General features: G+C 39.7%; 1 protein-coding gene across 11 annotated transcripts in view; it reads right to left on the minus strand.

Moving 5' to 3' along the window:
• Positions 1-21,884, minus strand: part of CCPG1 (cell cycle progression 1) — a 68,347-nt gene that overhangs the window by 7,028 nt on the left and 39,435 nt on the right. For 7 of the 11 annotated variants that reach the window (XM_039491267.1, XM_039491266.1, XM_039491271.1 and 4 more), the window contains 5 exons: positions 14,886-15,003; positions 10,895-10,974; positions 10,487-10,694; positions 8,644-8,739; positions 3,588-3,842 (listed from right to left, as the gene is read on the minus strand). In XM_039491267.1, the coding sequence (XP_039347201.1) occupies positions 3,588-3,842; positions 8,644-8,739; positions 10,487-10,694; positions 10,895-10,974; positions 14,886-15,003 (757 nt within the window). Of the gene's footprint in view, positions 1-3,587; positions 3,843-8,643; positions 8,740-10,486; positions 10,695-10,894; positions 10,975-14,885; positions 15,004-19,075; positions 19,135-21,884 lie in introns of all 11 variants that reach the window. The other 4 variants (XM_039491270.1, XM_039491276.1, XM_039491269.1 and 1 more) reach the window with 2 other exon arrangements.

The following is a 21,884-nucleotide window of genomic DNA, read 5'->3' on the forward strand; positions in this document are numbered from 1 at the left end:
CAGAAGCTATGCAAAAAATGTTATATGTACATTTTAGTAAAATGAAAAACTGACACAATAAAAGAAATTAAACAAATCCACATTACATGTTTTGAAATTATAGCTTCACATTGTCAAGCAATGCTATATTAATAATTACCTGGATATTTGCATGCTATATTAACATTCATGCAAAACAAAAAACCCCAAAAAGTAAACTAAACACCCCCTACACACACAATTCTTAAACAGGTTATAAAGCAATCTGAATAGCTTCACATAGGACCCAATCTTGCAATCCTTACTTGCAAAACCAAAGGTGACAGAATTGAGCACATGCTAATTAATTATCCATCTTCTCATCATTCAAGTGTCTGTTATTTTTCCCCTATGTTTTTCCAATATCTGCCTTCATTCTTAGTAGCTACATATTCACTATTAAGTAATATAATATTTTCTTTAGTAATTAGCATTCTCCTGCACTCCCTTTTACCTGGAAGTCTCAATGCACATACAAAATATAGAATTTGTGTATGTTGGCTTTGATGCTAGCTTAGTTATTAAATAAAAAGTCCATAGGATAATATTAGGGTTTTTAAAAAAAATCTCTAATTTTAATTTCTTCTGCATTGGATCCACTGTTCTGGACTGAAGTAACAAAGTATGGGCTATTTCTGTCCAATCCAGTGGAATGCATGTAGAGTTCCTTTTTTGAAACAAAGCTCCTCCTTTCATGTTTTACTATTATTACAATTTAAAGAACTAAAGAACTATTGAGGTAACTGTGACATTTTAGCCTCATTTAACATTCTCCCATGTCCTGACTTAAAGACAAGAGAATCCCATCTTAAACCAAGCATATACAGAATATTCCTCCTCTCCCAATATGAATCTATGAGTGTTGTTGAGAACAATTGCTTACTTCTAGGAGAAACTACAATTGCAAGAAAACTAGTTTTGCCACTCTCGTTAGCTCCACTTCTCTAGAAATTATAATTCAGGTGGAGTAGATAGTAGTGACCACAAGCCACAAAGAACAAGTAATAAAACAGTGAACAAGCACAAAATCAGTCAACTTCAAACAGAGAAGTGACTATAAAAAGAACAGATACAGACTAACACAGCTGCTACTCTGAAAGAAGTGACTATGTGTCTAGAAACAAAAGTGACCCTCTCAAACTACAATTAACCTGACATTAAAAGGATGTTGTGAAGTGCTTCTCTCCAGTCCAAATGCTTAAGTCCTGGAAAATATAAAGAGAACATCACTTCCCAGAGAAAAGGAATCCCTTGTAAAAACCTTTTCAGAGTGAGCAAAACAGTAAACATTTCCCACTCTGTTGAGGCAGAAACACTGGAGAAGGAGTGGTTGAGTTAAACTATGTGAGCATGAGGAGCTTTCACTTTTAAAAAATAGCGTAATTTCTGCTGGATTAGAGAAAAATATGTCATCAATGACAACTTCTATCTAAAGCCATGGATTCAATGAGGAAAAAATAAATATTTGAAAATATGGTCTTTACTATATAAATAAAAATAATAATAATAATAGTCAGTGCTTTTTATCCATACATCTCAAAGTGCTTTATAAAGGTAGGCAAATATCATAATCCCCATTTTATGGCTGGAGAAACCGAAGAAGAGCGATACGAAGTGACTTGACCAAGCTTTGAAAGCAGAAGGCTGGCCCAGACTGGAAAGGAACTCAGGCTTCCACTGGACCACACTGCCTCAACCATACGAACAGACACTATACATTTGTTTTCCTGTTAAATAGCTGAAAAGGCCTGCAAGCTCTACACAGAAGTATTTTATATGACTGAGTTACTAGTCATATAATCCTGAACATAGTAGTAATTGTGAAGCCTTGATTACACAACCATATATATTTTTTAAATCAATCAATCTGATTTCAAGCACAGCATCCTCCACATGGCACTCACTATTTCTTACCTTCAGGTTTACCTGAGAACAAAAAAAAATATGTTCAAGGGTAAATTAATTTTGAAAGGTTTATACTAAATGTTAAAATTTATGTAGTTCTAATCAAAATCAAGTCCAATAAAAAAAATAATATACATTCCCATTTTGAAACCGAATTATTTTAGTGTGGCATCATATTTTCATAACAGACTATAAATATCATACAATGAATACAAAAGTCCTCATTACCCCATTATTTAATATTTATATTAATAGCACCCAAAAGCCATGCCCAGGATTGGGTCTCCATTGTGTTAGGCAGATATGGAAAGCTGTTGAGCTCTGCACTTAGCTATTTTGATAACACAGGTAGTTACCATCTATTCTGTTGTTCCTCTACTGCTCAGGTTTGAAATTGGACAGAAAAGAATCAACCTTAGACACTGTACTAAGAAGCCAGAGAGAAGCTGCTGCTGCACTGGATTCCATCAATACACTGAGAAATTGCATTGAGAGTTATGGTACATTTTCAAGGGCTACTTAATATTTTGTCCTCCAAACAAAAGGTAAAAGGGGAGAGAGATTCTGAATTGTTCAATAAAAGTATACAGTATCTAGTTCTCTCATTCAGCAACTGACGAATTACTGGATGAAGGCCAGAAATGTCTTCCAGTATATTGCCAGCAACAATAAGGGTTACCACAAGACTAACATAAGGAAGTAAAGGATTAAGAAGGTGAATAAATCCAAAGTATTACTACTAATAAACAGGGATCCTAGTTTTCCATGATAAAAACAAATTCTCTGCTACAAAAAAACATAAAAATCCACTTTTTTCCATTATTAAAATGAAATGCTGAACTTTAGTTTCCCTAGCCATAATATATATATAGGTATCAGCTGAACAATGTTTTATTGATATATTTACAATTTTTAAGATGACAGCTGGAGCCCTGCCACCTCCTGGGGCTGACAGACAGGGCCCTGTTCATTCTTTTAATTATCCAAATTTCTGATTATCTGATCTGGCCCCAGTCCCAATTAGATCAGATAATTGGGGTTCCACGTTATGTGATTTTATTTTTTCACAAAATGTAAAAACTAAAGATTCTCTGTAAAAATTCTGTGTTTTTCTGTGTCAAACGGATTTCTAGGATCCCTGCTAATAATTGTAGGGTGACCGGACAGCATGTGTGAAAAATCAGGACAGGGGGTGGGGGGTAATAGGAGCCTATATAAGAAAAAGACCCAAAAATCAGGACTGTCCCTATAAAATCAGGACATCTAGTCACTCTAAATAATTTAGTCAAGTAAATGTACACGGTGCTTTATGAACAGAGCAAGACATTTCCTTTCTGCAAGATCTAACAAGATAAAAGAAGAACAGCTACTGTAAGGATAAGGTAGAGACCTTCGAAGTTATATTAATATGATTTATATTTAACAGTGCCATAAGCTTGTATCATACGAGTTAATAAAGTATTGGACAAAACTTTTAGGAATCAAAGGTACTTGTTAGTACAATCTGTACTTCTGAAGGAATAATAGAAAAAACACTAAGGAGCCTATGACATGAATAAATATGTTGAATGAAAAATCTGAATCACAATATACTGGTAAGTCAAATGTACATTTTGTACACCAGCTGTCAATTATGTGATTCTACTCAAATTTCACGTACTTACCATAGAAGTGTCCAAATCCCATGCTGATTGCTATCACCAAAGCTAGTATAATGCATCTGTTCAGGCCACTACTGAATTGGCGTTTCTGTTGCTGTTCTTTGGGAGGTTCAGTTTCCTGTTCACTAGGTGCCCCGCCCTCAGATTCAGAGTTCGAGACAAGCCTCTTCTTTGCACGCCGTCTCCTCAGTGTGGGACTGGATCGATTGCTTGTTTCGTCACTACTTGATTCATCATCACTAGGCTGAGGTGGAAAAACTGAAAAGTGAACACAACTCTATAACAAAAGAATTATGAAACATCTGCAGTTTTCTGGACTATACTGGAGTTAATTAAAAATTTATCTACCATACCCACTAAAAGTATATTTTGGCACTTAGAGTTGGAAAACACAGTACATCATTTACTGCACAAACTGTCAGATAGAAAAAGCTCCTTTTTTATTTAGAATGCCATCTTTGATTAAAATCTCCAATTTATTGAAACAAGTAAAGAATCAAGACACCACCGTGGTAAAAACAAGCTGTTTCATCTTACAGCCTGACAGTTCCCAAGCCTGAGAATTCCATTTATTAGAAAGTTTTACATTCCTAGGCCAATTGTACCTTTTAAAACAAAACAATGGAATATGATTATAAAAGTTAGAAAGTGAAAAATTTCATTTCCATTCCCATTGCACATTCTTGTGAAACATGAAAAAATCTGAACTGTTAAATATATAACTCTCTCATATATAAAAACTGCTTACTGCAAAAGAACAGAAGCTGCTAGCACAGAGGTCTACCAAAATATAACACATGCTAGTTGATATGGTTTTATTATAGTCTCTAAAGCAATGCACTCAACCCTCTACACCCAAAGACCACTTCATGGAAACACTTGCAGACACAGGAACTGAACATTTAGTATATAAAAATATATGCAGATTATAAAGTACTTAATACAAATAGCTTTCTATTCCAGAAACCTTATTTAATTTTTTTCCACTTACTTTGAATAGCTATCATACCTCTTTACCACAATCTTTTCACACTTCCCCAAAAAGCCACTTTTCAACCACTACTGCATAGGAAAGGAGAAGGCTCAGCAGTTGGGTCTGTGTAACCACAGATCAGAGGCAGCAGGTGAAAGAACCCCATAGTTCTAAGGGCATACAAGGCCTGGAGCTCCACAAAGATTGCTTTATCCAGCACCCTGGAACCAAAACACTTGCTGCCAATCACACATTTTGCCACCAAGATTTGAGGAGACAGGATTCGTAGTGAAAGAAATGTTATCAGAGGATAGCAACTGTTTAAGTCTTTTTGCACGTATACAGTACTAGATTTTATCATTTGTTTACTACGTATGTGTGACGATACCTCCCATAAGGGTCTATGGAAATATGCTTAGAATGTGTTTTATGCTACCTATGCCATGTAACATATCTCTGTAAAGGTTATGATCTACTAAATGTATTAATCCTATTTGCATGCAGGTATCATTTTTGTATTTGACGTTATGAAAGTTGGCCATGTACTGGCTTGATTTCTAAATAACCTTAGTAGAGCATTTGGTCAGTTCCTGGAGAAAGGAATGTTGAAATTAAGTACCTAATCAAGAAACACTTAAAGGACAATGGATCTTGGAATGCTCCAATCCACATAAGAAGTCTAGTTGAGGACTTTCAAGGTAGCATGTAAACAATGGATGCTACCTGTAAAAACTGTGAGTCATGCATGGACATGTGACTTGCCCAGGTGATTCCTAAACTCCATCTTGGAGCTGGACTTTGCATAGGAGTGAGGAGGGGGCCTCCACCCACAAGAGAAAATCTATTTAAACCCCTGGGAGACCCCTCCATTTTGTCCTCAGCTGGCTAAAGAGAGAGCCTCTCCACCCCCCAGGATACTTGGAAGAAACTGGAACAAAGGGCAGTGACTGCAAGGGGTGTGAGTGATTTCTGGACCCAGGCTAAAAGGAGATTAGTCTGTAAAAGGGAGCATTCTGGAACTGGTGAGGATGTTATCTGTATTCAGTTTGATTAGACATAGATTTGCGCATTTTATTTTATTTTGCTTGGTGACTTACTTTGTTCGGTCTGTTACTACTTGGAACCACTTAAATCCTACTTTCTGTATTAATTAATAACTAAAAAGTGATTTTATTAAACTCAGAGTACGTATTAATACCTGGGGGAGCAAAGAGCTGTGCATATCTCTCTATCAGTGTTACAGAGGGCGAACAATTTATGAGTTTACCCTGCATAAGCTTTATTCAGGGTAAAACAGATTTATTTGGGTTTAGACCCCCTTTGGGAGTTGGGCATCTGCGTGTTAAAGACAGGAACACTTCTGTTAGCTGCTTTCAGATAAACCTGCAGGTTGGAGCAAGTAATTCAGACCCTGGGTCTGCACTGGAGCAGATGGGCATGTCTGGCTCAGCAAGACAGGGTGCTGGGGTCCTGAGCTGGCAGGGAAGGCAGGAGTAGAAGTAGTCTTGGCACATCGGGTGGCAGCTCCCAAGGGGGGTTCTGTGATCTAACCCATCACAGTATGCATAAGCATAAACATTTATTGCCTCTTGCCAGAATACCACTGACAATACGATGCAAGTATCTCTGTGGTTCTTCTCCTAGTTAAACAAACAGGTGTTGGCATTAAGGCCACAAATATAAAAGTCGAATTAAAATATCTTTGTGGGGCTAATATGAGTCAACATATAATTTCACAACTGTAACAACCACACAATTAAGCAAAAACATGCAAATCTCACTGAATAGACAAGAATGCCAAGCAATGACAGCAATAATCAGACCAAGCATTATAATTTAAGTTTCCTCACTGAAAATAAAACCCAGATCCTGATTTTTCAGATATAAAGAGCAGGGCCAATCAGGCCTACCCTGAGGCAGATTACAAAATAGTAATATCTGGAATACTAAGATATACTATTTTGGACTTCCGTGGAAAAGTAGCATGTTAGATTGTGAAAGAGAATTTTCCCCTCATTAGATAATACGTTCCAGTTTATATCCCTGACTGAACAATTTTTATATGCATGGGTAGGAAAACAGGAATTTAAATTCAGTTCAACCATGTAGGCAGCTTATCCTGAAGTGCAGACACTTTTAAATCAATTTAAATTTAACAAAGAAGGTCTTTTATAGAATGGATCATTTAAGTAGATATGCACTTCAACAACTGAGGACAGGGAAAGCAAGCATTCAGAAATGGCTCAATCAGATGAGAAAAAGTATTTGAACTAGGAGCTCAGACACAAATGCACATGTTCTGTATGTACACACTTACAAAAGGAATATTTCACAAGATAATAAATGGCTAGAAAAAATAATACTTAGTATTTTCAAAGTTGGTTCAGCTAGCAGAGGAAGCTTACACATGCGGAAAATAAACTGTTCAGAGGAATAATGTACTCTTAGGGTATATCTATACAGCAACTAGACACTCACAGCTGGCCCATGCCAGCCAGCTTGGACTGGGATCAGGCTGCAGTGTACACTTCCTAGCTCCGGCTGGAGCCCAAGCTCTGGAACCCTCCCACCTCGCAGGGCCCTAGTGCTCAGATTCCAGCTCGAGCCAGAAAGTCTACATAGCACTGAAACAGCCCCACAGCCTGATCCCTGTAAGCCCAAATCAGCTGGCACAGGTCAGCTTCAGGTGTCTGGTTTTTTTGTGCGAAAAAAAGACCATCAGAAAGAAAGGAGAAACAGCTATAACACTTGAAGTTATTTAAAGCACCAACAAAAGCACTTAATGGCAAATTTTCAATAGCACTACCTCAGATAAGAATGACACCTTCCTACAATAGCTATGAGGATTCAGTATAGTGCCATACTGCAAAATACCCACAGAAAGATAGTGGATAAAGTATGATCCTTAGAGGAAATCCTAAATATCATTTTCTGGTTATGATCATAAAGGCCAGATCTATATTAGGGCTAGTCTACACTTACCAGCCGGGTCGACGCGGTGAGTTCGACTTCTCGGAGTTCGAACTATCGCGTCTAATGTGGACGTGATAGTTCGAACTCCGGAAGCGCCGCGGTCGACTCCGGTACTCCACCACTGCAAACGGCGGTGGCGGATTCGACCTTGGAGCCGCGGACTTCGATTCTGCGGCGTCTGGACGGGTGAGTAGTTCGAACTAGGGTACTTCGAATTCAGCTACGCTATTCACGTAGCTGAATTTGCGTACCCTAGTTCGATCCCGCTTCTTAGTGTGGACCAGCCCTTAGAAACTTTTGACAGCACAGTAATGTCAATACTAGGCTGATTTTTTGGTGACATTTCTGTACTGGCTAAAGCCCTAGTGTTTTTTACTAGCATACAAATGCTTTTGTGGCTATGCCTTATTTCACACAGGGAACCAGTATAAGCTATACTGACAAAAGTCCTTTTTTTGCCAGCATAAGCCGTGTCTACATTAGGAGGGTTTGCTGATATACCTATTCTGGCAAGCATCTTCTAATATATACTTGGCCCAAGTCCCTGCCTTGGGGAAGCCAGTTGTCCTGACTGCTCACAGCATAAAACTCAACCAGAATTTAGACAAGCAATGAAGAGTTCACACTTGGATGCCATGTATTACCATTAACGTAAAGAAAAAAGGTAGAATTTCTTCATGCCAACTGCTAAAATTACAAATGGCTTTCCAAACAATGCAAACATGCTCAACACACTTTACTTCAGTGCACAATCAATTTAATGCACTGTTTGCAATCATTTAAATTAAACATGGAAGAACGTCTCTCTACGGCTATAGATACATTTAGACTCCAACAGCAGCCATCCAACTAACCGGTTAAGCAAATATATTAAAATATTGCTTTTATTGATGCTCATTCCAAATTAAGGTACAGGTTATTTTTTGAAAAGCAAATCAGACAAATAGAGCCTAAAAGCTTAGCCAAAATCTGTAATGTAGACAGGTTTTGAGCACCTGTTTGGAACATTACCACTATAACAGCAAGTCAGGTAGGCATTAATACTTTAAAAGCACTCCATGCTAGGCACAAGCAGTCAACTTTATACAAGCTGATCAAATGTAGTCACACCACCTTGGAAAGGATGGCTGCCAGACACATGCTCTTTCAGGTCATCACCCCATCCCCTTACACATTCTGGAATCTTCCTCAGCTTCTCCCACCAACCTTCTTTTATATATCAAAACAGAAGAAAGATTTTAGAATTTATCATAAAAGGAAAAATCAAGATAACAGAAAATAAAATCAGATAATGTGGAAGATTTTAAAAAGTTGATGACACCTTTATTAACAGTCACAAATGGGTCAGATTTTGACACTGGACTGTTTGTCAATCTTTTGATGCATATGGACATTTATAAGCACAAAGATATGGCATACACGTACCTACTCAATACACATTCTCTGCTCCCAAGTTAAAGCAGTGATTTTGAAAGTCATTCCTTCTCGTATGTTACTTTCCAAATTACAGCTTAATACTAAGAAGGGGATACAGGGCTAATAATAGGGTAGGGGGGTTTCTGGTTTTGGTTTTTGACCAAAAGGAAAAAGGAAGGTGGGGTGGGTCGGTCAGCACTGCTGACAGACCACTAAAAGTCGGTGGCGTGGCGCGGCGGGGAAAGGCCCTGCCCTGCCTGGCCTCACGTGTGTGGCTCCCAGAGACCCAGCATGCATGTCCGGCTCCTAGGCACAGGGGCTCTGCACACTGCCCCCACCTCAAGCGCTGGCTCTGCAACTCCCATTGGCTGGGAACTCACATGCCCAGCCAGAGCCTGCACACACACCCCAAACCCCTGCCCCAGCCTCATGAAAGTGAGTGAGGGTGGGGGAGAGCAAGTGACTGAGGAAGGGGGGATGGAGTGAGCAGGGGCACGGCCTCGGAGAAGGGGCGGGGCAGAGCAAGGGTTTTTCGGTTTTGTGCCATTAGAAAGTTGGCAACCCTAACCTGAGTCATAGAATATTAGGGTTGGAAGGGACCTCAGGAGGTCATCTAGTCCAACCCCCTGCTCAAAGCAGGACCAATCCCCAGACAGATTTTTACCCCAGTTCCCTAAATGGTCCCCTCAAGGACTGAACTCACAACCTTGGGTTTAGCAGGCCAATGAGTATCAAACCACTGAGCTATCCTTCCCCCTCACTTGGAAGCAGTATAAATGTGTGTTATGACAGGGAATGAGTAAGAGAAGAGGCAGTAAGAGAACGCAACACAAGTAAGCAGGATAATGGAGCAAGAAGGAAGCACATGAAACTAGAGAAAAAGGTAGTCAGGGAGAAGACAAATGTAAAAAAAACCCCAAACTTCGCTGTAGTTTCATACCCTTCTTCCTACATATCATACTGTGTGACATTTGTACAAATTAATAAGAGCTTCAACTCCTCTACAAGATATTATACATAGTGCAGTATAAGGGGCAAGAGAGTCCATTTGTGGCATGACATTGTTATTAGTCTTTTATGCCCCAAACATCAACGTATGATACTTAATTGGTTACTGAGATATAATTCCATCTATCTCAGCTCTTTGGCAAATCAACACAATTCCAAAAGGAAATATAAAAGATTTCTAAGTAAGAAATCTGAAGCATGAAAGGTAAAAAAAATCATATAAATCCTCTAAAACATGTCAGTAATATATTTTGTATTTTAGCCAGCATGCATTTCACATTCCTATAAACGCTTCTAATTTAGCAGTACTTTTGAAAAGTACCATAAAGCTTATGCTAGCGCAAAGTATGAGATCAAGAGTATGAAATCTGCAGACATTTGGGATATGTTTTCATACAGACTGAGAAGTTTCCCAAAGAGAACTATACAAGCAGGAAATAAGGCTCTCCTAATTTAGTCACTAAAGGAGATCCCAAGCCTGGCCTTTTTTTGTACCATTTGTACATAGTTCCTCTGCAGTTAACACTCTTACCAGTTTCTGGTTGACAGAATGTGTACTGGCTGCTGGAGGAAGAACCCATGTTAAAATCATCTGAACCTTGAGCTTCCTCATCAACAATTGCAGTTTCTTCCTGCGTTCCAATTTCTTCTACTTTAGGTGTTTCAAGGGTAACAATGTCAGAATCATCACTAATAGCCCCAATACAGGAACCGTGATCAGGCAATCTTTCTTTCTTTACCTAAAAAAATCAGTAATATAAAAAGAGGTTATTCAAACAGACATACAGGAAGTAGAGCATTTTAAAAACAGAAAGTAGTTAATGCTTTAGGAGCAAAAGAGGAATAATAACATCTTTATTTTTTTGTGTCTTAAAAATACTGCTTGGCATTATAAGGTGGGGTTCATTTAAGTCTTTGAGCTATACAATATATAATATACCTCAGAAACTGCCTGGGTTTCCTCCAAGGCAGCATGAGAAGTTTCTACCATTGACGCCACATCATCTTTGCTGCATTCAGCTGTAGTACAAAGAAATCTTCAATTAATGTGGGATTAAAAACATGGAGTCCACTTTTCTTCAGTAATATCAAACAATTTCAAAAGCCAAATCATTCCTGAATAAACATTCTTCAAATGTATTAAACTTCAATGTTTAACATCCCTCTAAGAAACATCAGAATCCAAATACTTTATCACTAGGATACGATAATGTGAGGATGCTTTTATTTAGACACTCATTGCATTGATCATACTAGAAGCAACCTACACCCTAACCATACACTTGATTAGACTCAACAGTATGTCCTCAGTTATCCAGACATCATGATGGAACATAGATAAATCTGGATAATCCAAGGACTTTTCAAGATATTGAGAGACCTGACCCCGCTTTGGATAATGGATTCCTAGACATTAAATCAAAATTTTATTATATTTTACCATCTGGGGTTTTGCATTAACTGTGTGAATCATCTCACTGTTAAAACTCATTTAATAAAACTTACCAAGAATGGTCTTAGCTTCATAATACAAATTGGAAAAAATATTTATCCTATTCAACCTATTTATAAAAAGATTAAATAGGGCAAATTTCCGATTTATATTATGAAGCTAACTTCAAAAAATGTGCATGCCCAAATTCATGCACCCAATCTAGTTGTGCAAATACATGCATACAAGCTGAGGTTTGCACATGCTTTATATATATGGAAACCGGGACATACATATGAATTGGGATAGGGTATTTAAAATTGGGCATTCCAAAATGCGCATGCACATTTTGGAAGATGTGCCCCATTACCTTGTAGATAGCTTCCACTGAGAGGCAGAGAGGTCCAGTTGACAAAGCACTGAACTGGGACTCAGCAGGTCTGTGTTCTATTCCCAGTTCTGCCACTGGTCTGCTGCATGACCTTGAGTAAGTCACTTCACCTTTCTGTGCCTCTATTTCCCTTCCCATCATATGTCTGACAAGGCATCATCTATTTATATGGTAACCTTCTTGGGACAGGGACTGTATTCTAATTGGACCCAATCTTGTTTGGGCCATCTAGGCACTACAATAACAACAATTATTAAATATCACCCAAAGAGATTTCTACTGATAGTTTAACTGGTCTTAATTTCTGGATGACAGACCATGTATTGGCTGCTAGAGGAAGATCTCATGGTAAAGGCCTCAGAATGCTACGCTTCCTCATTAGCATATATTTGAGCATGCACAAAGTCCAACTTTGCAAATTCTGTGTTTTAAGATTTGGTTGGCACTTCAAACTCCAGTCCTTGCCACAGAGACAGTGGATTCCCTAACTGAAGTCCCTGCACAGCCCTACTCCTCCCATGCTACTCACATAGTTCCCATAAACCTCATTCAATCCCTATAGCTCCACTCCATGCTTATAGGCCCTCACATGGGCACACACACCCTATCAGCTCCCTTGCAGCAGTGCCATTAGGTGTCTTTGAAGCACTGATGCCTCAGTGCAGAAATACTGTGCTCTCTTAGTGTACCAGGTAGCAGAGCCACAGAGGGTGGGAAACAAAACGGGACATGGATAAGCAAAGAGGTAGAGCTCCAATTTGACAAACTCCCTATTGTTTGTCAGAGCACAACTTCTCTCCTGTCCTTTTTGAGATCCTCGGGAGATGAAAATATGGGGGGCTATGCAGAGGGCATAGAGGGGAAATGGGGTTGTGTTGGAAAGCTTCAAAGGAGAAGGCGGCCATTATATATCTGAGCTGAATCATCACCTTCAAGGGCCCTCCCATGCTGTTGCTGCCATGGGTAGCATCCCCTCAATACCCCACTCTCTTCTGATGCCCCTCATAGCTCACAGAACCCCTTGCCATATCACTGCTGTCCAGCCTAGCTCCTCAAGCTCAGGGCTTGGGGAGGTGTACACAAGGGTTGATCTGTGGATTCAGGGAGACAGGCTCAACTGCAGAGAAATAGCAGCTAATGGAATTTAACAGCTCCACTCTTTGTCTTTGCAGAGCTCAATTAAGTTATGATAATAACTATACATTTTAGAGCATGATTTGAAAACTGTCTTATCCCCAAGGTGGTAGACTGTGTAGGACAGAAAAAATTGAAGTTTCAAGGGATTGTGGTGGTTTGAGTATAAAACAAAGAGTCAGTCCGAAAAAATGTGAGACTCAGGAAAAAGTTTCAAAAAGGGCTCATTTCCAACTGTTACCTCCGGCAAACTTAGTAAGTCTTCGATAAAAAATATTATCGAAAACTCAATTGCTCTAGGAAGAGAGAAAGTGTTAAATGTTGATACAAAATTCAGTAATTAAAGTATAAAATGGAAGGATTTTCATTCGGCTTTAAACACAAATCTCAATGCAATTTTAACACAGAGCCACTGAGGCACCTCCATACTACCAATCAGTTGAAGTTTATTTAACAACTAGTGATGACCCACAGTGACTGCTCAGATTTATAGTAAGTATGATAAGGGCAACTGTTTGTGTTGTGCTGGCAGATTTTGTCTTGATTTGTGTTGACTTTGTGTGGCTAATGAAGGTGTTTATTGCATTGAGGGATTAAATGTGTTTGGGATTATTGTGTGTGCTGGTCGTGTTTTACTGGAATATTTATGTATGCCGATTGTATTACTGTGCAGGTGATTGTGTTGCATCTGGGGGTTTTGAAGGGGTTACTGTGTGTGATAACTGTGTTGTAGTGTGCGTGGTTGTATTGAGTTGCATCGGGGGGATGCTGGGAGATCTGTGTTGAACTGTGCGGGTGGCAAATAAGGGATGTATGCTACAGCGAGGGGTAGTTTGTGTTTCGTATTATTGTGCGTGCTGACTGTGTGGTTGTGTTGATTTGTGTCTGGAGGGTTGTATTGGGGGATTTTGTGTTGTTTTGTGCAAGTGAAGAATAAGCAGTGGTTGTGTAGATTTGTGCATGTGGGGGGTTGTGCTTGGGGACTGTGTTTTGCATGGGCTGCGCTTGGAGATTTGTGCTGACTTGTGTAGGTGGTCAATGAGGGGTATGTGCTGCAGGTAGGGTCTCTGTGCATTTGCGATTATTGTGTGTGATGGTTGTGTTGTTGGTTATGTTGATTTTTTTTCAGGGTGTACAGCTACAGAAGACACTGAGCAGATGTAATTTATAAAGTCAAATTGGCTCAGAACTTAAAAATTGGATGGTACTAGTCCACAAAATCCAGTGATGATTCAGCCTGGGAATATTCTGAACAAAAAGAAAAAACAAGGAGTCCCTGTGGCATCTTAGAAACTAACACATTTATTTGGGTATAAGCTTTTGTGGAATATAACCCACTTCATCAGATACATGGAGTGGAAAATACAGTAAGCAGGTATAAATATACAGCACACGAAAAGATCGGAATTGCTTTACCAAGTGGAGGGTCAGTGCTAACGAGGCCAATTCAATTAGGGTGGATGTGGCCCATTCCCAACAGATGACAACAAGGGTTAGCTCTCAACTATCCCTGTAGCTGCTCCCAACACTTCACATTGACTCCACAGATATTTTAGGCTTCAAAGTGACATTACTGGATTCTTATTATAGATATAATTCACATTTGCTTCTAAATTATCCTGATTTTGAATATGACATAATTAAGGAATTTTAATTAAATCATGACTTATGTATCAGTAACTATATAGCTATCTTTCAACTATACAAATAGGTACTCTTTGTTAACATGCCTGAAGTAATGCTTCAGAAATATGCGCCATACTAATTATTTCATTCCCATATACACTTTAAGAAGGAATATATTTGTAATTCTAATTACTGAAAGTTGTCCACAAGATGGATAAAGAAGTAATGTGACACAGGCCTATACACTGTCTTTATTAAGGTTTACATATAGAATATCTTGGACAAAACTAATCGCTACAACAGAAGTCTTGCATATTTTGTAGAATAGCTCTGCTTTTATTATCTTACCTCTCAAATCAAATGGTTGCTCTTCTTCCTCCACCAAAGTAGCATATTCTTCTGATGCAGGCTCAAGATTACTATTTGTTCCTCCATTTTCAGAGGTAACGGTCTCTATATCAGACCCCTGAAGAATAGAAAGCTTTACATTATATTTACTGAAATAACAGCCTTTTTATTCCAAAGTACTTGAAAAGGGTTACAGAGAAAAATAACACAACAATAATCAACAAAAATAACAGACGAAATTGAAAACTGGTAATCTCTAAGACTAAACAAAGTAGGGCAGTCAAGCGATAAAAATTACTCGTGATTAATTGCACAATTAAAAAAATTAACTGCAATTAATTGCACTGCTAAACAATAGTAAAATACCATTTATTTAAATATTTGTGGGTGTTCTCTACATTTTCAAATATTATTGATTTCAATTACAACACAGAATACAAAGTGTACAGTGCTCACTTTATATTTATTTTTTATTACAAGTATTTGCACTGTAAAAAAACAAAAAAAATAGTATTTTTCAATTCACCTAATACAAGTACTGTAATGCAATCTCTTTATCATGAAAGTTGAACTTACAAATGTAGAATTATGTACAAAAATAACTGCATTAAAAAAAATGTAAAATTTTAGAGCCTGCAAGTCCACTCAGTCCTACTTCTTGTTCAGCAAATCGCTCAGACAAACAAGTTTGTTTACATTTGCAGGAGATAATGCTGCCCGCTTCTTGTTTACAATGTCACCTGAAAGTGAGAACAGGCGTTCGCATGGCACTGTTATAGCCAGCGTCGCGAGATATTTATGTGGCAGATACACTAAAGACTCATATGTCCCTTCACGCTTCAACCACCATTCCAAGGGACATGTGTCCATGCTGATGACGGGTTTTGCTCGATTACAATCCAAAGCAGTGCAGACCAACACATATTCATTTTCATTATCTGAGTCAGATGCCACCAGAAGAAGGTTGATTTTCTTTTTTGATGGTTAGGTTCTGTAGTTTCCACATCGGAGCGTTGCAATTTTAAGACTTCTGAAAGCATGTTCCACATCTTGTCCCTCTCAGATTTTGGAAGGCACTTCAGATTATTAAATGCTGGGTCAAGTGCTGTAGCTATCTTTAGAAATCTCACATTGGTACCTTCTTTGCGTTTTGTCAAATCTGCAGTGAAAGTGTTCTTAAAATGAACAACATGTGCGGGGTCATCATCCGAGACTGCTATAACATGAAATATATGGCAGAATGCAGGTAAAACAGAGCAGGGGACATACAATTCTCCCCCAAGGAGTTCAGTCACAAATTTAATTAACACATTATTTTTTTAATGGGTGTTATCAGCATGGATGCATGTCCTCTGGAATGGTGGCCGAAGCATGAAGCGGCATACGAATCTGGCACATAAATACCATGCTATGCTGGCTACAAAAGTGCCATGCAAATACCTGCTCTCACTTTCTGGTGACATTGTAAATAAGAAGAGGGCAGCATTATTTCCTGCAAATGTAAACAAACTTGTTTGTCTTAGAGATTGGCTGAACAAGAAGTAGGGTTGAGTGGACTTGCAGGCTCTGAAGTTTTACATTGGGTTTTTTTTTTTTGAGTGCAGTTATGTAACAACAAAATCTACATTTTTAAATTGCACTTTCATGACAAAGATTACACTGCAGTACTCGTATGAGGTGAATTGAAAAATACTATTTTTTGTTGATCATTTTTACAGTGCAAATATCTAATCAAAAATAATATACACTTTGATTTCAATTACAACACAGATTACAATATATATGAAAAGATAGAAAAACATCAAAAATATTTAATAAATTTCAATTGGTATTCTATTGTTAAAAAGTGCAATTAAAACTGCGATTAACCATGATTCAATTTTTTAATCATGATTCTTTTTTTTTTTTAGTTAATCGCGTTAGTTAACTGTGATTAATCGACAGCCCTAAAACAAAGTGTTACAGTACAGAAGGTGGAAGAAAAAGAAATGTAAAAACATTAGATAAGGTACTAATTACAGAAAGAAAAAGATGTTAAAGGATGAGATTTAAAATGATTATGAATGAGAAAAGCAAGGAAAAGAAATGTAGGAAGTGAAACCATGATACTTATTAAAGCAGCAAAGAGTCCTGTGGCACCTTATAGACTAACAGACGTATCGGAGCATGAGCTTTCGTGGGTGAATACCCACTTCATCGGATGATACGTATAAACATCAATAAATTGACAATCAGGCTTGTCACCTAGCTGTTCAAACTCGGTAGCTGTACTCTTTAGTTGTTTGCAGTCAGTTAAAGTATCCAAATGGTTTATTTTGCTAAAAAAGGTAGAATTTAGAGAGATTAAATATATGGTCTTTATTAATGTAGTTATCTTATTCTGGATCCCTTTTTCTCCCAACAAAACAAGGCTGAGGGGTGGGGTATGCTTAAACTTCAAAAGTCCGACATTAAGTCAAGCTAAACATAGTAACACACAGACAAAGGAATATAATGAAAGCAACATAATTTTCAAAAACCAGAAGACACTAATAATTCAACAGGGTTTCAAAAGTATAACCTATTAGTACTGTATCATACAAGCTCTGATATGTTTCACAGTGAACATTTCTGGGTGTACATCAAATGTTTAAAATAATATTTTTACCCTAAAAGAATGATCAGTTTCTTATCTGGAAATATTCCCTGTGAGATTCATCAATGCAAACTAATGGGTATCTTCATGCCACCCCTGTCAATCAGACACCACCAATCAGGTTGAAAATTGTCCCTTGCATCCACATACTTTTATTCTTCTCCATCAGAGAACATACTTACTTGTAAAAGGAAAATAGAGAAATAGAAAAAGCAGCATCCAAGCGATGGGTATGCATAACCCAGGATAAACAGAAGATGACCAAATTCTTTCATGTGGATAGATGGATGGATGAATTGATAGATGCATGCATGGATGGACAGACAGTTATTACTGCCACCTATAGTTAACGATGTCCCACATTCCCATTATAAGATCCTATTTTACAGCTGTTTATAGAAACCACTGACAAATTTTAACCATTTGGGCTTTTTCTCCATGTTGAGCATCTGCCTCAGGATGTGTTTTGTTTTTTTCCTTTTTTCGGGGAAGAGGCTTTATGTTTCCCCCACCCACCCCTTTTTTTTTTTTTTTTTTAATTTCAGTAAAAATGGTTCAGCCATTCCTAAGAACAAATGTAAATTATTTTCTCTCACATTCAAAAATTCTTGCAACTGTTTCACTGAGAAACTCTTGCATCTCCATGCTTTGGAGCAGGGATTTGAAATTTGGCAGGGAGTCACTGTGGTGTAGGGATGTATCTTTTGCTGTTTTTGTGAAAATCCACCAAAATTTGGCCAAATTATAAGCCTCTAAAAATGCACAGATTGCACATGCTCAGTAGAGACTTGTTAGTTTGGCAGCTAAATTATCCCAAGAAGATTCTGTCTCCAGTGGGCATGCTCCAACCCTGGCTGCAGGAGGCGAGCAGGACTTTTCCTGCAATTGCTCCCCACTGCTACAGAATCGGGCCCCACGCCTAAGAGGGCCCCGTGCCCTAAAGAAGAGCGCCTAACTTAGGCGCCTTTTTAATTTTTACTCACCCAGCGGCACTCAGGGTCTTTGGTGGCATTTCAGAGGCGGGTCCTTCACTAGTTCCAGTGTCGCCGAAGACTCGGAGTGAGTGAAGGACCCGCTGCCGAAGACCCGGAGCACCGCCGGGTGAGTCATCCCTGCCAGGGCCCCGTCAAAACTATTTGAATCGGGCCCCGCACTTGCTAAATCCGGCCCTGGCTACAGAGCCAGTTACAGAAACAGAAAATGGGGAGGTTATATTTCCTGCACTCTCAGTGCTCCAGCTGTTCATGCCCAGACAGCAAGCAAGAAGAAACTGGTGCACCTGAGTACAGAAATATGGGGTGGGAGGAGGAACGTGTCTTGAGTCCTGTGGAAAAAATATTATATGAATATGTAGTTAAAGACTGCATCATAATCTATATGCACAAGGGGCTAAATTAAGAATGTACAGGCAACCATAATACTAGCATGTCCTAACTTTTGAGTGCACCACTTGCAACTTTAACACTGTTTTAACATAGCGGCTTTTTACATTTAATTTCCTATGTTTTTTAAAACACAAATTGAAAAAAAGTCCATCACGTGGAACCATACTGACCTCTATGTGGTCCACCAGCAGGGTTGAGATCTTTAAATCCACAGCATCGCCTTCTATCACTTGAATTAACAGAACAACAGGTAGCAATAGAAGGCTGCAGACTATGTGGACTTGCCACTAGAGGAGGATGGAGACACTCTGCCATTGTGTTTCCTTTGCTGTCAGCAAATAGCTATGAATGTTGAGACTCAGGACCTGGGTTAGATTCCAGGTTCTTTAGATGAGTGTTTTCCAGTGTGTTACAGACCTTTTTGCCCCATCCCATCCCCATCCTCTCATTCCTTTCCCTGTCCCCCTTTCTGCCCCTATCCCCAGCTCCTCCTCCTTCCCTCTAGTTCCTGCCCATCCTGCCTGTGTTCTGTCCCCATCCATAGCTCCTGTCCTACCACACACACACACTGCTCCTTCCCCTTTGCCCTATCATTGTTACTACCACCATCTTCTTCTCCCCCTGCTCTTGCCCTTGTCCCTTTGCATCTACTCCTTTTCTTCCATCCCCCTTTTACATTCAAATCAGGCTGCTTCCTCCTTGTCTTCCATGCTGCCTGAGCCCCATCAGAAGCAACACTGAAAGCACAGGAGAGAGACTTCCCCTGCTCTCTGTTTCAGTGTCTGGAGCCCCTGGCAGCTCGGAGGAGAAAGGGAAAATCCAGCCCAGACCAAGGGATGGCCCAAACACAATCCAACTGGTATGTAGGAGCTATAAGGGGATGAAGCATTCTTGATGCTCATTGAAATCTTCAGAGAATTTAGCGGCCACCTTCTAACAAGTCTCTACTGTACTTGTGCAAACTGATTTTTTCCCTTGGCAAATTTGAGTGACTTTTCACACAGACACCAAGGCCAGGGCCGGATTAAATCTCCTGGCCCAGGGCTATTAGATTTTGTGGGACCCCTGTATACAAGTCTTTTTCCTAAATTAAAACAAAATGATCACAATTATGGTATCGAGGCTATTAATGCTATACTAAACTTGCCTTTTAATGAACATAAAGCCGTTCTGTGGTTACATTTCAGTGTTAAAACATGTAAAATATAGTTCAGTTAATTCAAAATAGCCTACTTCTTACCTTGGAACAGTTGTAATATTAATTTCTTTGTGGGAGGGAGTTTGGGTGCAGGAGGGGGATCCAGGCTGGGGCAGAGTGTTGGGGTGCAGGAGAAGGAGAGGGGTACAGGCTCTGGGAGGAAATTTGGGTGCAGGAGGGGATTCTGACTTGGGGCAGGGAGTTGAGGTGCAGGAGGGGGTGCGAGGTGCAGGCTCAGGCTGGGAGGTGCTGTGTCAGCAGACTTTTAGCAGCCAGGAGATCGTGATCAACTGACAGAGGCTCCAGGACTGTCCAGTCAATCGTGATCGACGGGTTGGTGACCACTGAATTGTATATCATTATGGATTTATTTTTGCAGGGTCCCCCCTTAGCCCGAGGCCCTGGGCTGTAGCCCCTAAAGACCCTGCGTTAATCTGTCCCTGACCAAGGTGACGTAACATGTGTAACACACAAGACGTCAACAATACTGGACTGCAAAATAGCTTTTAAAACCTGTCTAAATTGGATTTCTCTCTTTAATCCAGGAAAACACAGATGCCTTGGCTGCAAGTATCTGACCACTTTACAGCTAAATGGAGACTGAAGATGTACAAAGCTAGGCAACTGCCTGGGACAGAACTCTCAATATGGTTGGCAGTCTTGCTTGATTAATCAAACTGTCTGGATAGTGAATCTTCATAATGTAACATTCCTCAAAAAACAAACAAAAAAAATACTGAGGAAATGAATGCAAGACTGTTAGAAAAATAGAGCCCAAGTGAAAATGCTAACTCATCCTGGATCAAGACCAACTCCCATTTTGTAAACAGAGAGTTGGCTATTTTTGCAGCAACAGGTGTGAGATTACAGCAACAGTAATACTTCAAGATCATTCCCCCTCTACTCCCTCCTCCAGGAGTTAAGCAAACAGGTTTGTTTTTGTTTTTAAAGAGTGCTTATATGTTAATCACGAGCTTTAAGAACATTAGAGATCTCAAAAAACATTCACATTAAATACTTTTTGAATAAAGAATAAATCTGTACAATCCTGTAATAAGGTTATTACCAATTTTGAAACCTTTTTAAAACTAAGTCAACTGTTTTTGTAGTTTAGCAACTGTTTTGTGGGGTTTTTTTCTGTTGACTACAAAAAAGGACCGTGGCGGCATTTGAGCATCCGTCTAAATGCCGCCAAAATTTGGCGGCATTTCGGCGGATGCTCAACCACCGCCACGGTCCTTCGTCTGGCACCCGCCAGACAAAAAGGTTGGGGACCACTTATCTAAAGAGACATCTCAGTTAAATAATGCAACCAGGGGACTTTCTGAAAGCTTGCTTCCAACCTCTGAAAAAAAAATTTTTTTTTAAACTTTCTAAAGGAAGAGGCTGGACAAGTTTTTCCATGCCAAAATCACTGAAGTGTGGTGGGAGGATGCTATAGTGCAGTAGTCCCCACTGGGGCATTTATGTGCGCCCGCCTAGTGCCCAGAGAAGTTGCGGCCCTGCACCTGCTGGGGACAGAGAACTCCGGGGCTGCAGGCTGCGGGCGCCGGTGTTCTCGGTCCCTGGCAGGCGCGGGGCTGCGGCTTCTCAAAAGCTGGAGAGAAGCCATGGCCCTGCACCTGCTGGGGACAGAGAACTCCGGGGCTGCAGGCTGCGGGCGCCGGTGTTCTCGGTCCTCGGCAGGCGCAGGGCCCGCCTAGTGCCCAGCAGGGGAGAGAATCCGGGGCCCTGCGCCTGCTGGGGACAGAGTACTCCAGGGCTGCGGGCGCCAGTGTTCT

This window comes from Mauremys reevesii, linkage group 10 (assembly GCF_016161935.1).
Source record: "Mauremys reevesii isolate NIE-2019 linkage group 10, ASM1616193v1, whole genome shotgun sequence".
Taxonomy (NCBI): domain Eukaryota; kingdom Metazoa; phylum Chordata; order Testudines; family Geoemydidae; genus Mauremys; species Mauremys reevesii.